Source organism: Carassius gibelio, chromosome A14 (assembly GCF_023724105.1).
Source record: "Carassius gibelio isolate Cgi1373 ecotype wild population from Czech Republic chromosome A14, carGib1.2-hapl.c, whole genome shotgun sequence".
NCBI lineage: Eukaryota > Metazoa > Chordata > Actinopteri > Cypriniformes > Cyprinidae > Carassius > Carassius gibelio.
This window is the reverse complement of record NC_068384.1, coordinates 6094563-6109933: the sequence shown is the minus strand read 5'-3', so window position 1 is coordinate 6109933 and position 15371 is coordinate 6094563. Positions and strand designations below refer to the sequence as shown.

At 33.5% G+C, this 15371-nt stretch overlaps 1 protein-coding gene across 3 annotated transcripts in view; it reads right to left on the bottom strand.

The window, feature by feature from the left end:
- Window positions 1-15371, bottom strand: part of LOC128027344 (5-hydroxytryptamine receptor 4-like) — a 110554-nt gene that overhangs the window by 7142 nt on the left and 88041 nt on the right. The window contains exon 7 of one of the 3 annotated variants that reach the window (XM_052614885.1): window positions 10612-10696. The exons of the other annotated variants lie outside the window; for them this stretch is intronic. Within the exon in view, the coding sequence (XP_052470845.1) occupies window positions 10633-10696 (64 nt within the window). The 3' untranslated portion in view covers window positions 10612-10632. The remainder of the gene's footprint in view (window positions 1-10611; window positions 10697-15371) is intronic. 3 annotated transcript variants of the gene reach the window in all.

The window sequence follows — 15371 nt, the reverse complement described above, 5'->3', positions numbered from 1 at the left end:
CTGCATAATGAGCCTCTCATTCAACTGTGCCACTGTGAGGGAGGACTTACAAGAAAGAATGTGAGAACAAAATAAAAGTATATAATTTTATGTTTGTAGTTTATTAAGAATATATTTAATTATCCCACAATATAATTTAATATCCACTTGGGGGAGCAGTTAAACAGTTTATTAGGAACAATCAAAGCTGACTTTCAAATTTTTTGCCATCCTTTCTCTAGTCACACAATCCTTCAGAAATCCTTTTAACAATCTTATTTTCTACCAAATAAACCCCATTTATTATTATCATCATTATTATTATTAATGTTGAAAAGAGCTGAGAATATTTTTCAGTTTTTTTTAGGGGGAATAAATTGAAAGAACTGCATTGTTTTTACATTTGTTAGAGTTATCTCTATTTGTCACAATTATAATATTTACATCAAGCTTTTGAATGGTATAGTATTGTATATTGTTATTGAAACTTCATAATGTTTCACTTGATTATACATTTAGTCAGGAATTATAGTTTGGAAAAAGTATTTGGAAAAAGTCTAACTAGTAAAATGTTTACACGTTATGTGAAAACTAGTACAAATAAATAAAAAGAGACTTACTCACGTTTATGATCTCTGCTGAATAAAGTGCTTCATTCTTTTTTCTGAGGAAATCCATTTCTCAAATCCTCAACCACATCACATCTTTTTGGGGTGATTTATGTCTTATTCTTCTCATCGCGAAGCAAACAGTAAAATAAAATAAAAACTTGAAGAACAGTCTGGCTGCTTTTTCTTCTGTGTGGGCGTATGCAAGCCGCGCGCTTCAGTTTGAATCTGAATAGCGCGTTAAGCGCGGGGGCGTGGTCACATTAGATATAATGAGCGGAGATATGAAAAACAGACATTGCGTTGTTTTCATATGGATTACTTTATCTCAGCACTTGTTTAGTTTAAAAGTAGACATTCCAGGCTTTCTATAGATATCTCTCTCATGTCTCTTCGTTGAGTATTCACGGAGTTACAGTTCATTTTAATGAAATGTTTGTACATGACGATCAGCGGAGACAAAGACTGTAGACAGCGCACCTTGTGTGTTATCTTTATTTTATAAGTGCACAAAGGTTTTTTGTTATTATGTCTGTATCCAAAAAAAACTAGACCCTTTACAGATTCGATTGATGTATTGCTCTTATCTGTTCGATTAAAACTGAGAGTGTAATTTAAGTTCTTTTCGGGGTTATCAGGTGAAAATGACTCAAAACGCATATATGCGTTAATCGACTCGAAAGGGTTAAACATTCAGCATGTGTATCACAACAATGATAACAATAAAATTTCATTTATTTTCCTTAATTGTAACAATAACCATTTTATATGCTCTTTTTGTTGTGCTACTGACACAAGACAAGAAGCAAATAAAATTGGCAAATAAAATCAACAACTGTAAAACAAAGCAACTGCATAATTGATTCTGCCGCAATGCACTCTGGGAGTCAGTCAGTAGCTATACTAAGTCATGAGTAAACGGAAATGAAAAGATTTACCCCCACAATTATTTTTTAGTTACTATAACTCTCGCATAAGTAAGATATACCAACTAAGCATTTGTCAGTACAGCATACTATTCCTATTTTACTTGACTTAGTTTTTTCAAGGCAATTGATTTGCATGCGTTTTTAAGTATGCCCAATTAATTCGATATTACAGTGAGGAAAATTACTTTTTTTTATTAATTTACTTTTTTTTTCAAATGAAATGATTGTGCTGTGTTTTAGTTTTATAATGTTATTTATTATTTTGTATTTTAGGTAATTTTATGGCACTAAATTATATTTATCAAATAGGTATGATACATTTATTAACTGTTATCCACTTTTTGAACATAAATCTGAAAATGAAATTTCTAACTTGAACCCTCATAGATCTTGAATGCTCTAGAGCACAGACGTAAGTTTGGTCTGAAAATCAAAATGAAAATTAAAAAGCATATCTAAACAAAACACATTGTGTTCCAAATTTGAGGGTGATATTTAAAAAAATTATTCAAAGAAACAAACGATATATTTTTGTTAAATAATGTTTTTTACTTAATAATGTTTGTAATAATACAGAATATAATAATACAGAGTTCAGTTATATTCTTTGAATTGTTATTTCATTTAAGTCTTTCTGTTTCTGTTCAATATTTTAAAAGGAATAATAAAAAAAGTATTTACATGACCAGCTATTCCTAAAAAGTGCTTGTATTTCAATCATCAGTTTAATTTATCATCTGTCTTATACTGTATTTCATTCATCTGATGTGAATGTCAGTCTTCCTCTTATCCAAAAGCCAGGGATAAAGACAACAAAATTGCTTGGCATTTTCTAAAGCGATTTTCATTTATTTAAAAGAAATATTACATGAAAGCAGCAAAAAATAATCCCTGTACAGTACATTCACCATTTGCTATTATAAGATTCAAAGGACCTTTGAGCTTTATGACTGAATCTATTAATAAGCCATCTTTTTATTTTCTAAAGGACTGGCTTGGGAATTTGGGAGACCTTTTAGACCATTACATCTATATTTTCAGTAAAATAGTTATTAGAAATGCATGCCTTCATAGATTTCACTTTAGGCTAAATAAAGCTTAACCAATCTATTATAGCTAAATGTAAGTATTTTTTATATCAGCATAAGCTGGTCTAATAATCACCAGAGCACAGGACAGAAATATTAAACACAGCAACAAACGTCGATCAAAAGAGAATAAATAAAGACATTTACTTAACATTTTTTAGTGTCACAAGTGATTGCAGGAGGCATTGTTGGCAAAGGCTGCAAATGAGTTAGTTAACACATATAACTCAGAAAGAAACTGAACTAATAATAAAAAAAGGAGAATCGGGCATTTGCATAATTATGCTGCAAGGTTATTATTTCCTAGCTTTGAGCTGAGATGTGGATGTGTCATCAAACACAGATCTTCTTTAAATGGCTTTTTTATTCTGGCTTTGGCTTTATGGCACAGCGGGACCGAAGGACTTTATATGTTACGGCTGTGCACAGATGGTAAAAAAAATAAATAAATAAAAATCACTAAGCACATAAATGTGCACTGTGTGCGAAAGTAAAAAAGGCCTACTTCCAGGATTTCAGCTAGTTGATTCAAGTGCCAAGAAACATGCATTTTATGTCTTGAAAACAAGAACATTTGGTATTCTGTAATGTACAAATTTTTCGCAAAAAAGTTGGAAACTGGAAAATGGAAACATTTTAAAATTGAAAGTAATGTTTTTATTGGAATATACAGTATGTTAAAATGTAATATATTCCTGTGATCAAAGCTGGAATTTTAGCATCATTACTCCAATCTTCAGTGTCACATGATCTTCAGAAATTATTCTGATATGCTGATTTGCTGCTCAGTTATTACTGGTGCTCCATTATTAACTCTTTCCCCACCACTGACGAGTTATCTCGTCTTTTATAAAGAAAACGCTTCCCCACCATTTTTACGGTGAACAGGACAGAGAAACAAGCGATCTCTTATGTAAACAGATGCATATGAGAAATAATGAGATCATCAGCAATAGACATATAAATTAAATTAATATAAATTGTGAAAATCATTAAAATTGCTGGCGATGGATTGCAACTTAAAAAAAAAATTCTGGGGGGAAAAGGGTTAACAGTCTATTTTTTTTTTTTTTTTTACACTAATACCCTAAACTTTTTAATGGTAATGTAGTATCACAGTTTCCATAAAAAATTTAAGCAGCACAACTGATTCAACATCGACTTTAATAAATGTTTCTTGAGCGGATCATTATATCATAATGATTTCTGAAGATCGTGTGACACTGAAGACTGGAGTGATGATGCTGAAAATTCAGCTGCACATCACAGGAATAAATTACTTTTTAAAATATATAAAAATAGAAAACAGTGATTTTAAATTGTAATAATATTGCACAAAATTACTGCCTTTTTTTAACATTTTAATCAAATAAATGAAGCCTTGGTGAGCATTATTAAGAAAAAAAAATATGCCAAACCTTTGGCTGGTAGCCTATATTTTTAAAAGTCTTCAGTCACTAAACAGATTATGAAGTTAAAAGGCAGGTGGCAACTGCAATTAGAAGCAAAATAATGGTTTATGAGAGCAAGCGAGCAAGGAGGATAATGCAGCTTTTGGAAAACAAACAATCAACAATTTTAAAAGTTTGGCTCAAAGTCCCTCTGCTGTGAAAAATACTGCTGGATGAAAACAAGGAATGCCGGGCATGGCTGGACTTCTCTAAGTGCCCCATTATTCTCATGCAATGATTGCTGTTACATAACTTATAAGAGCTAATAATAGAGCTACCTCTTTGTTTTTACTTTATGAACTGATATAGGAACAGCATTCAACCACACACATTTTTTCAGTGTTCGCGCCCATTCTGCTGGAGTTAATGCACTCGGGAGAGACGCACATCGCTGAACATTTTCCAAAAGTTTACTTTTAACTGCAGAGATCTGAGAACAATTTGAGCTGTTTACTGTGAACCATCCTAATGTTCAGCGCATCGATTTGTTCCTCGAATACTCATTGGTTTGCATTAGGGAGCAAAAGAGAACTTTTACAAACACGGAAAGTGCCTTTTCGACTGTTTCAAAGTAGTATGATACATTTAGATTTGGGAGAGATAGGGGTAAGTTGTGTATTGTTAATAAGGTTTCTTGATCAGCAAATCAGCATATTATAATGATTTCTGAAGGATCATGTGACACTGAAGACTCGAGTGATGATGCAAAAAATACAGTTTTGATCACAGAAATAAATTCCATTTTTAAATATATAAAAAATAGAAAACAGCTTTTTAAAATTGTAATAATATTTCACCAGTTTTTATTGTATTTTTGATTAAATATTTGCAGTTGTGGTAAGCATAAGAGATTTATTTCAAAGACATTACAAAATCTTTCCAGCACTAAACTTTTGAATAACAGTGTATTACCATGTGACAAAACTTGGTCCATTTTGTGAGATTAAGGGTGTGGCACATCTTACCCCACTTTGTCCTACAAGCGCACTTTTCACATGGAAACAAGAAAACTAAACAAATACTAACACTGCCAAAACTTTACTGACAAGATCGAGTGGTCATCCTGTAATTTTGCCTTGGCATGATAAATGTTCAGCCTTTATTAGAGAAAAGTAACCCCAATAAGAGAGCATTGACCCAAGCTAAACAGACATTTCAAATGAACTTGATATTGCAACATGACAAATAGTCCATTAAACTAAACTTCTGCATTTTCTAAAGCAAATGAAAGTGATGTTTGCAAAACACAAATTTCAAACGAATAAAATAAACAACAACAAATTAAGAAACAAAGATACATCAGAGTAAGTACTTAAATGAAATAAATGCATGACAAAACCTTGGGAAAGAGATATAAGGAGGAGAAGCTCATTGAGGAGCGAGATGCTGATAGTTCAGTGCATATGGCAGTACCATTCAAAGAGCTATGACAACCATGATGCTTATAGCTCTGTAAATGGCGCTGCTATCTGCACCACACAAGATCTTCCTGACCCTCTTCCTGTGGGTCTCTGCTGTGTCTGGGCCGTGCAATAAATTCACTGACAGCCATGCAATAAAAACACAAATCACATGGTACACCCAGACTGCATTGGCTTTTCAGAACAATGGGGTAACAGTTGACTCCTGAAAACTGGACTATTGCCAGCGGAGGGGGTGGAAATGAACATTTGTGTTGGCAAACAGAGTTATGAGTACTCTGCCCATGTGCTCTTAAAATCCACACTTAAATCCAGCAGTTTACAGTGACAAAAGCACCAAGCCAAGTTACATAATTTTCTCAAGTGGAACAATATTACTGCTGGAAACCACTCTCAGTTAGCTTGTATGAAAATTAATGAGAAATTAAATAATAAAATAATTTCAGCTCTCTTACAACTGTATATATGTATATTTTACCATGCAAATCCAATTATTTTAAAAGAAACCATCAAATGCCACCTACTGTTAAAAGTCATTCCGGCAAGACAGCGAAAATCCATAAAAATCTATAATAATAAATCTTATAATAAAACTTATATGTATTTATGTGTGCATGTGTGTGTGTATATATAGTGCACTGAAGAAAAAAAAAGGCTTAATTACAATAAAAAATAATATCAGATATCAAAATACTGGATACAAGTCACAGCTCCTCTACAGTCAAGAGATAATACTGCTTTCATAAACAAGTTTTGAGGGCTATATTGGTCAAAGGTGAGTCAAATTAAAGTGATTTTATATACATAGAAAACATGCAAATAAGTGTCTACTTTAGTGTATCAAATAACTTTTATGAAAATAAAAATGTCAAAAATAATAATGTGAAATAATGTGCATTATGTGTTCTATATGCTTGACCATTTTTTTATGAATTAGTGTTACACTGTATAACATTTTAATGGGTGTCTTCTGTAAACCGTAACAAAAATGTATAATATTCATTATGTTTTGCTCTTAAAAAATAATTAAACAGGACACATTGTAATGTATGAAAAAATAAAAATGCACTAAACCATTACTGTTTTTAATGTTTGATTTAAACATCAAAAACAATAATATTACATAGTCAAAGCTCAATTTTCAGCATCATTGCACTGCAGTCTTCAGAAATCATTCTATGCTGATTTGCTGCTGCTGCTTCTTTTTAATGTTAAAAACTGTTGTGCTGGTTAATATTTGAATGTAAATGCAATTGTTAATGCAATGCAATGCAATTAAAAGGCATGAATAGGGCCAAAAGTCCCATCCTGATGAATGTAGCATATCTTCATTATATCAGGACCAGACTGAGAGACAGAAAACGTGCACTGTCAGTCCCATACACCTAACCTCACATCCCCTGACACATCTGTCCTCAAACAACACTGTACTGCATGTCCACATCAACCTTGATAACACATGCCAAACGTCTATCAGACGCAATGGTCTCTCTGCTCTGGTTTACATGCTTTGTCTTCAGTAACCTGGGCTGCTTGGCCATTGATCTGCTATAATAACAGTCAAGGTACCAGAAGTTCAAGGCTCTGAATGCTTCATAGCTCTGGATACATCAGCCCAGACAATTAGAAGAATATTGATGTGTGTTGTGGGTTCAGCGACGCTCCTCTGAGGTGCGTTTGTGCACGTCACGTCGAACAAAGTCAGTTCCACCGGCACAGGGAGGAAATCATTCGCTCTCAGTGCTGAATAATAATGATGTCTTATGCTAACACAGAACCAGCTGCCCACGACTTCCTCTTTTAAAGCAGCCTTCTCAATTTATGGCACCTATTGATCTTTAGTATATTGTGAACTGAGAAGAAAGCCTAAAACTTTCTGAGGCGATGAGGCATCAACACTGCATGTAAACGCGAGATTATATGCAAAGGATGATTTAGACAAACCTGTGTGAGAGGAGTGCGGTTTTCAGAGTGTGTTCATTAGAAGGAAAGCAGGAGTCTGTCTCATGGAAACAAGCGATGAGCACACAAAACCCCAATCATAAATAATACATCTGTTTTTAATGCTTTGCTATAGAGGTGGGCGATATGAGCTAATTCTTTTATTGTCATTTATGAGTCTTTTTAAATCACGACAGGCTGTAGATTATAATATGGTATTTTTAGCAGGAAATTGAAAAAAATATTATAATATTATAAAAGTATTTCGAATTAAACCAAATATACGCAACTATTTTAAAAGCATTTATTAATCTAGGTTTTTAAGTTAAATAATAATTTAATAAATATAAAAAACATACAGTTCATTGTTAATTCAATTACAAATGTATATAACATAAAAACTTTAACTTATTACAACTAAATATGTAAAATACTGAAGGTTTTTGAAAGTTCCTTAGTTAAAATGATCACAACTTATTTAAAAACAGTAATATTATTACAGTTGAAAATAACTGTTTTCGATTTGACTATATTTTAAAATGTAATTTATTCCTGTTATGCAAAGCTAAATTTTCAGCATTGTTACTTTAAATCATTCTAATATATATTTGTATTATTATTATTATTATTATTATTATCAATGTTGAAAACTGTTGTGCTGCTTCATATTTTTGTGGAAACAACAATATATTTTATTAAGGATTCTCTGATGAATAAAACGTTCAAAGCTCACACCTTTGATCAAATTAATGCATCTTTGCTGATTAAAAGCATTTTTATAAAATTTCAAATAATTATATAAATTAATAAATCTTACTGACCCACAACATTTAAACAGTAGTGCAGAGGTGGGTAGAGTACCCAAAAACTTTACTCAAGTAAAAGTAAAAGTAATTCTAGAAATATTTACTCAAGTAAAAGTAAAAGTACTAGCCTTGAATAGTTACTTGAGTAAGAGTAAAAGAGTATCGGATAAAAAATCTACTCAAGTAGTTAGTTACTAGTTACTTTGGGTCATATATACGGAGCCTTTTTTTATATAGATATATAGACAAAAAATGTATGTAATGTATGTGTGTGTGTATAAATGTATATATTTCATCAGCCTTTAATCCAATTTATGTAATTTATTATAAAACCCTGTCTGTTTATTTAAGTAACAAATATAGGTGTCATGCCATAACATATTTTTAATACGACTGACTTTATTTTAAATGTGAATTTAACATTGAAAGTTAATGTGATATAAATATTGCTACTAATCTTTCATTGTTCAGAAAGAGAGCAAATAACATTTACATTATTAAACATAATTTTCACTGACAGTCTAGATTTCATTCACTCTCAGAAACTACCATTAAAATCACTGAAACTGTTAACACTGTGAAATCAATATCTTAATTATAGATTCGTACACACATCTGCACTTTGTTGTTTCTGACGAGAGAATTCGCCAGAAAGGTATTCAGTGAGTGAGCGAGTGAAGGAAGCACCGGCATTTCAGCGATGACTCATCGGAACACCTCTGATTGGCCAATGCATTCAAAAGCTCAACAGAACCGTGTGTGATTGGTTAATGCGCAGCGCTGTAAAAACGCGTCTGTCTCTGGCTCAGCGCCAGCAAGCGATCACAAATCTGAATTTAGCAGCTGATGATATGACTTGCTGAACGTACTCGCACTGGTGTGATTGTATTAAAATTAATAAAATCTTAATCGGCTATTCTTTGTCTTTTGGAAGCTGCATTCAACCTGTTATAAGCCACACACGTACAACAAACTAATGTCACAGTGGTATCGTGTACTGTAATCGAATGTAGCCCAAGTTATTACCTGTTAAACAGTAGACAGCACACGCGTTCATCTAATAAGGATCTCCATCGCAAGCAAAGAATAGCCTTTGCAGATTAGCTTTCAATTCAGTGCAGTTCCATAGCCCCGTTTTCAACGCTGCTGATGATCTTAAACGTTACAACTCTGAGTGAACCGCTTCAGACGCTCAGCGCGTTGCTTCAGGGAACTAAACGACTCCTTCAAACTGATTCATGAACCAATTCACTCGTTTGCCAATTGGTTTGATCAAGCCTTTGAACAGAGTTGACTCAAAAGAATGAATCATTCGCGAATGGGCATCGCTCATTGTCGAGAGAAAAGTAGACGGCGCGTTTGGAATAAACTGAAGCATTTATTGCATTAAGATAAAGTAACGAGAGGGGCGTCGCCCACAGTAACGAAGTAAAAGTACAGATTTTTCTCAAAAAATGTACTCAAGTAAGAGTATAAAGTACCCATCTTTAAATATACTCCGAAAAGTATTCGTTACCCCGAAAAATTACTCAAGTAAATGTAACGAAGTAAATGTAACTCGTTACTACCCACCTCTGCAGTAGTGTATATGTATAATAATAATAATACTTAATTAATCACTACATTAATTAATATCAACAAACTGACCCCTGTTGTAAAGTTTTACTCTTCATATTTGAATTTGGTATACACAAAACAAAAGAAGATTATTTACAATAAACAAATGAATGAAGTCTGGCATTATAACAAAAGACTCAAATAAAATAGATAGTGCTAACTTCAAAATCTGATCATCTATTCATTATTTTACAGTAATGCAGGCAGTTCTGATATTGTTTCTTCATCGCTCTCCCGTGCAAATAAAAGTCTTACACCGAAAGCATGCACTGAACTATAATCAAGCTTAGAAAAATACACCTGTGCTCAACCAGCAACACAACTCAAGGAGACGTTCAAGGTCTCGTATCTTTTGAGGCGTTATTAGGAGTTTGTTCAAATGCCTAACCCTCAGCATCAATAATATTAGAAGTGATGTTTACCTTTAGTAATTAATGGAGATTTTATTATTTCAACCTTTTGAATGTAGCATAAAGAGCATAATAACCAGAGCTGCATTATTAGTGACTGTGATCCACGCATAGAATAATTCTGAATGGTAAACAAAAAAGCTAAATAATGAAAGCGTCATTATTTTCCAGTCTCACTAAAGCATGAAGACGAACCTAATGCAGAATAAAGCTGCATTTACAAATACACAAAGGACACACGCATTACAAACCTTTTAAATGTAGATGGCATGCTGAAATAATGAGGTGAAGTCAGGTGCAGAAAGAAACCTTGAAGTGACGAGGAAAGAAAAGAGTGTGTGTGAGGGTGACAAGGACTCACTTGAAAACTCCCCACACAGCACTAGACGGGAACAGGCCTAGTGTTGCAGAACCAGAGGAGCAGTTTGGAGGCAGAGGAACAGCCGCTGGAGAAGAGGAGGACAGGGGGAAGCACACGGAGAGGAAGAACAGGAGGAAGAGGAGGAGAGAAGAGGACAAGCTGGTTATTTCAGTCCTGACTGATTCATTGCATACTGTACTTTCAACCAACACAACAACAGGAAACAGTGTAGGAGAGAGGATTAGAAATGTTAACAGAATGTTTAATGGTCATCTATAGACACATAAGGCTTGAATGCATTGACTTTCTAACAGTTCGGTTTTGAAAACGAGTTAGAATTTGAACATCCTGCATCAGCGCGCAACTCTTAGTTTTTATATCTAGCCATGGGTTTTATATTTTTGAGATTGTGTTGAATCAAAACACTGTTCTTAATCTCAAAAATCCTGCATTTTGTATTTTTTTCGTCTGTTCCAGTGCACACCGGTGACCTCTTTTCAAGCCTGTCATGTGTGAACGGTCCCTAAATAACAACAGTCTGTGATCAGTTGGGACGTATAGCATTTAAAAATGTGTGGTTTGCATTTAATTATAAAAAAAAAATGAATAGTTTCAGACAGCGGGGATACAATAAACTGATTAAAAGTGGCAGGGAAGACTTGTGTTCACGACAAATGCTGCTCTTTTAAACATCAAAGAATCCTGAAGAAAAATGTATCACTGTTTGAACCAAAATATTAACCAGGATAATTAATATTAACATTCAAATCTGCATATTAGAATGATTTCTGAAGGATCATGTGACACTTAAGACCGGAGGAATGATGCTGGAAATTCAGCTGTGCATCACAGGAATAAATTACATTTTAAAATATATTCAAACAGTAAAAAGTTATTTTAAATTGTAATAATATATCAGAATATTTGTGTTCTTACTCTATTTTTTATCAAATAAATGCAGCCTTGGTGAGCATATTAATAATAATAATAATAATAATTCACAATGTAACTTTAAAAAACCTAACTTAAAGTATGTACAGTACAATAAGAATATGAGCCTTAAAAATGAGAGAGAGAGAGAGAGAGAGGGATATTATATATGAGACAGAAAACACAAGAGCAGAAAGAGAGAAAAATATGTTATAATTAGGAAAATCTGTCAATGTGAGCCGGGCATGACAATGAACAAACTGGGACAACTTTGATGCGTCATCACTTCCCTGAAAACAACGTTATGAAGTCAACACTGAACCTTTTTTCAATGTACACAAGGAATCTGGGTGCTACTGTATCTCTCAATAAGTTTATTCCACTTCATGCAAAGTAAACATCTCTCAACGAATGAGAACTTCAAAACTCACGAGCCACCGGGTTGACAGATTGCCGTGGCTTTTATGTACCACGTAAACAGCTCTTTTCCTGGCTTTAAGTAGGTGACACTTAAAATATCCTCTTTATTGGCTTCATAACAGGCTCATAACATAAATTACTCAAACATAGATGCTCGCAGTGGACCCGAGAATGATTGCATGACTCACTGAGCCGCCTCTCATAAAGGTTACGGATCAACATTCACTCTCCAAGCTGGCGATAAGGACAGCATTTCTATATGTGTGTGTTAAAGCAAACAGTGCTGACGCGGAGACTTGCTGATCTCTGTAATGAAATCCTAACCCCACTCCTTAAAAAGGCCTGCCATCAATAAATACAAGTGCAAGTCAACTATCCCTGCAGAAACCTTCAGTCAGGTGTAATAACAAGTGGGCAGATGCACACCGCTAGTATGATTATGAGAACTGTAAAGGGTGAACGGGGGGTGAATTTCTCCGTCTCAGACGTCACGTCTTCAGTTAAACTTCAGTTTACTGTCTTTACACTGTAAAGATGGCTATATGTTTAAAGAAATGCAAGATAAATATTATAAATTCTATATAAATATTACAATAAAAATATAAATATTAAAATAATAACACTGTGATAACATCTGTGGTAGATATTAATTTCATTTTCGGGAGAATCTCAACAACCTTGTCAAGACTCAAGAGCATGTCTTATTTCACCTCAAAACTATATGAAAAAAAGTTATACATTTAGAAATTATATTTTACCTTTAAAAAAAAAAAAGGATATATTTAGAACTATTTTATGTATCGTCATATTATTTTCATGACAAATTAACTACACTTCCCCCATATTTTCATTAAAGTAATGTGCAAAAAAATTACTATTATCATCATTATTATTATTTTATTATTGTTTCAACTTAGCATTTACATTTTAAAAGTATTTGCTCTACTATTTTTGATTCTTAATTGAATTATTGCATACAATAAAAACAGCGTTATATTTGTTATACTCTTTTATTTTTGGATTCTAAATTTAATAATTGTATACAATAAAATGTACTCCATAATGAGACATCAATGAGAATAATTCATAAACTGAGAACAAAAACTCATTATAAGTAATGATAATTTGTTGGGAATTGGGCTTAATTTTAATGCAAATAAAGTCATAATGCAAATAAGGGTCCTTAAACAGGTTATGAAATAATTCATGTCTTTCTTGTTTGTATTTTTGGATGAATTGTGACCACAGTCAAAGTCTTTTCCTAAATCATATTGATTAATAAATCCAAGAATCCATACGAATATTTACCAAATTCAGACAAACCTAGTGTTGTAACCACATTGTTTTAATCGTTCACTCTAAAAGCATGTCTGGTGAAGTGTGCATACAGTTAATCTCAAGCACACTGACAGCACCAATCAGAATAAAACTCACTTAAAATGACAGATATTGTTTCCTTCTCACGGGGCATTTTGTTTGATTATCCTGTCAGTCCTTGTTTCATTTCGAGGAAGTTTATTTTCATAGAGCAAAGCACTCAAGGCGCGCTGCTCGCCTGCATCCGCGCACTGGTAAGAGCTGACATATGCGTGGTGTTATTTCAATCTGAGGTTTGTTGAAGAAAACATCCCGTCCCGAGTGAGACGCGAGATAACATATGCTTATCATCAAAATCCAGAGCCAAGAGCAGGAAAGTACTTCATCTAATGCAAAACCAATAAGATTTTAATAACAGGGTTCGTAAAGAAACTGAAATGAAATCCCAGGACTTTCAAGGACTTTTCTAGCACTACTTTATTCGTTATCAAGGACTTAAATCAGAGACCACAATATTGTTATTATCTTTCAAATTCTAATAAATAAACTAATAAAACCAAAATAGTACAGATAAAGTGCAGCACATGCAAAGCATGCAATAGCTGAGGCAACATGAAAAGATAATATGACAAAGTTATCGCTTTGCTTATTCAAAGTGATTTTTAATGAATATATGATTGACCTGAAGAGTAAAAGCTTCAACATACTGTGCGTTCACACCGCCGCCGTCGAGAGCGTCAAAAATCATTCTGGCCGCCCTGCTCATAGGAACATGAACAATCTCAGACACCTTGGTCTACGTATCATTTTTATTACATTTTTATGTCCCTGTACGCAAACAGAGACACATCATAGATTATTGCAAACCCGCCACAGCAAAAATCAACCTGTCCTCTATTTTGCTTGATGTGGTCGGAGCTGGGTTCTCTGGAATCCTCTCAAGCGGTGGACTTCTACGTTCTGATTGGTCGCTGCCGAACCACGTCACAGCTCATTACCATAAAGTTGCCCTGATTTCAACTCTCCTAGACGCTCTCAACGGCCAAGTCTGCCGTGCCGCTCCTCGCCGCTGATCAATGCCGGCTCACATTGAAAATGAATGACTTCCGGCCACTTTGACGCTGGCGGTGTGAACACACAGATACACTTGGAAAATTATGAGCAATATCATGCTTGTAGACACTAGGGGTGTGACAATACAGTCACAAGATGAGACAAAATCATGATAGCTTGTTCACTAGAATGAGACAATATTTTAATACTATTATTAAGAAATTTTCAATGACAAAATATTTGTCTTTTAATCACAAAAGGCAAAACAATGTAGTTGTATTTTGAAACATTTAAGTAATCTAAAGCAGTAACTAATGATTATCTTGGTAATCAAGTAATCTAAAACTATTGATTATTTACAAAGAATGATAAAAACATTATAAAACAGACCTAAGCCATCAATAGCCTTTAAAATGACATAAAATTCATTGTATAAAAAAACAATGAAGCAAAAATGTTTGGTTAACAACACTGTTAAAATACATAATGTAGGCTAAAACAAAATAAACAATAACATGTTATTACAAATGCCTGCAAATGGAGCCGAAGGGTAATTTCTGCTGTTTCACTTACAGGACAATCAAATCCTTGTTTAAGCTATTGACCAGACATTTAATTGAAATATTCACTTAATCTTTCATCTTTGGCCACCTTTTTTTTCTTATAGATGACACAGCCTTTATAATTTCTTCGACAAAAAACATGTGGACGTCACAACCCTTAAAAAAATAAACCATGGTATTATCACAGTAAAAACTACTTATTTTTTTTACATGATTTCTGAATGATTGAGACTATAAAATAAATTAGATTCGTAATAAAGCCATAGCCATAGGTCAGCGGTTCTCAATTCCAGACCTCGCACCCCACTGCTCTGTATTTTGTATGCTTCTCTTATTGCTTCAGACGTCGTTCTATTCGAATTTATTATTAAGTGCCCTTCGAAGTGGACATCACACGATAGCAAACGTAATGTATATGTTTCATTCAAAGTGCACTGAAGTGTTCAAGACATGAATTTAAATTGTATTTATTTACAG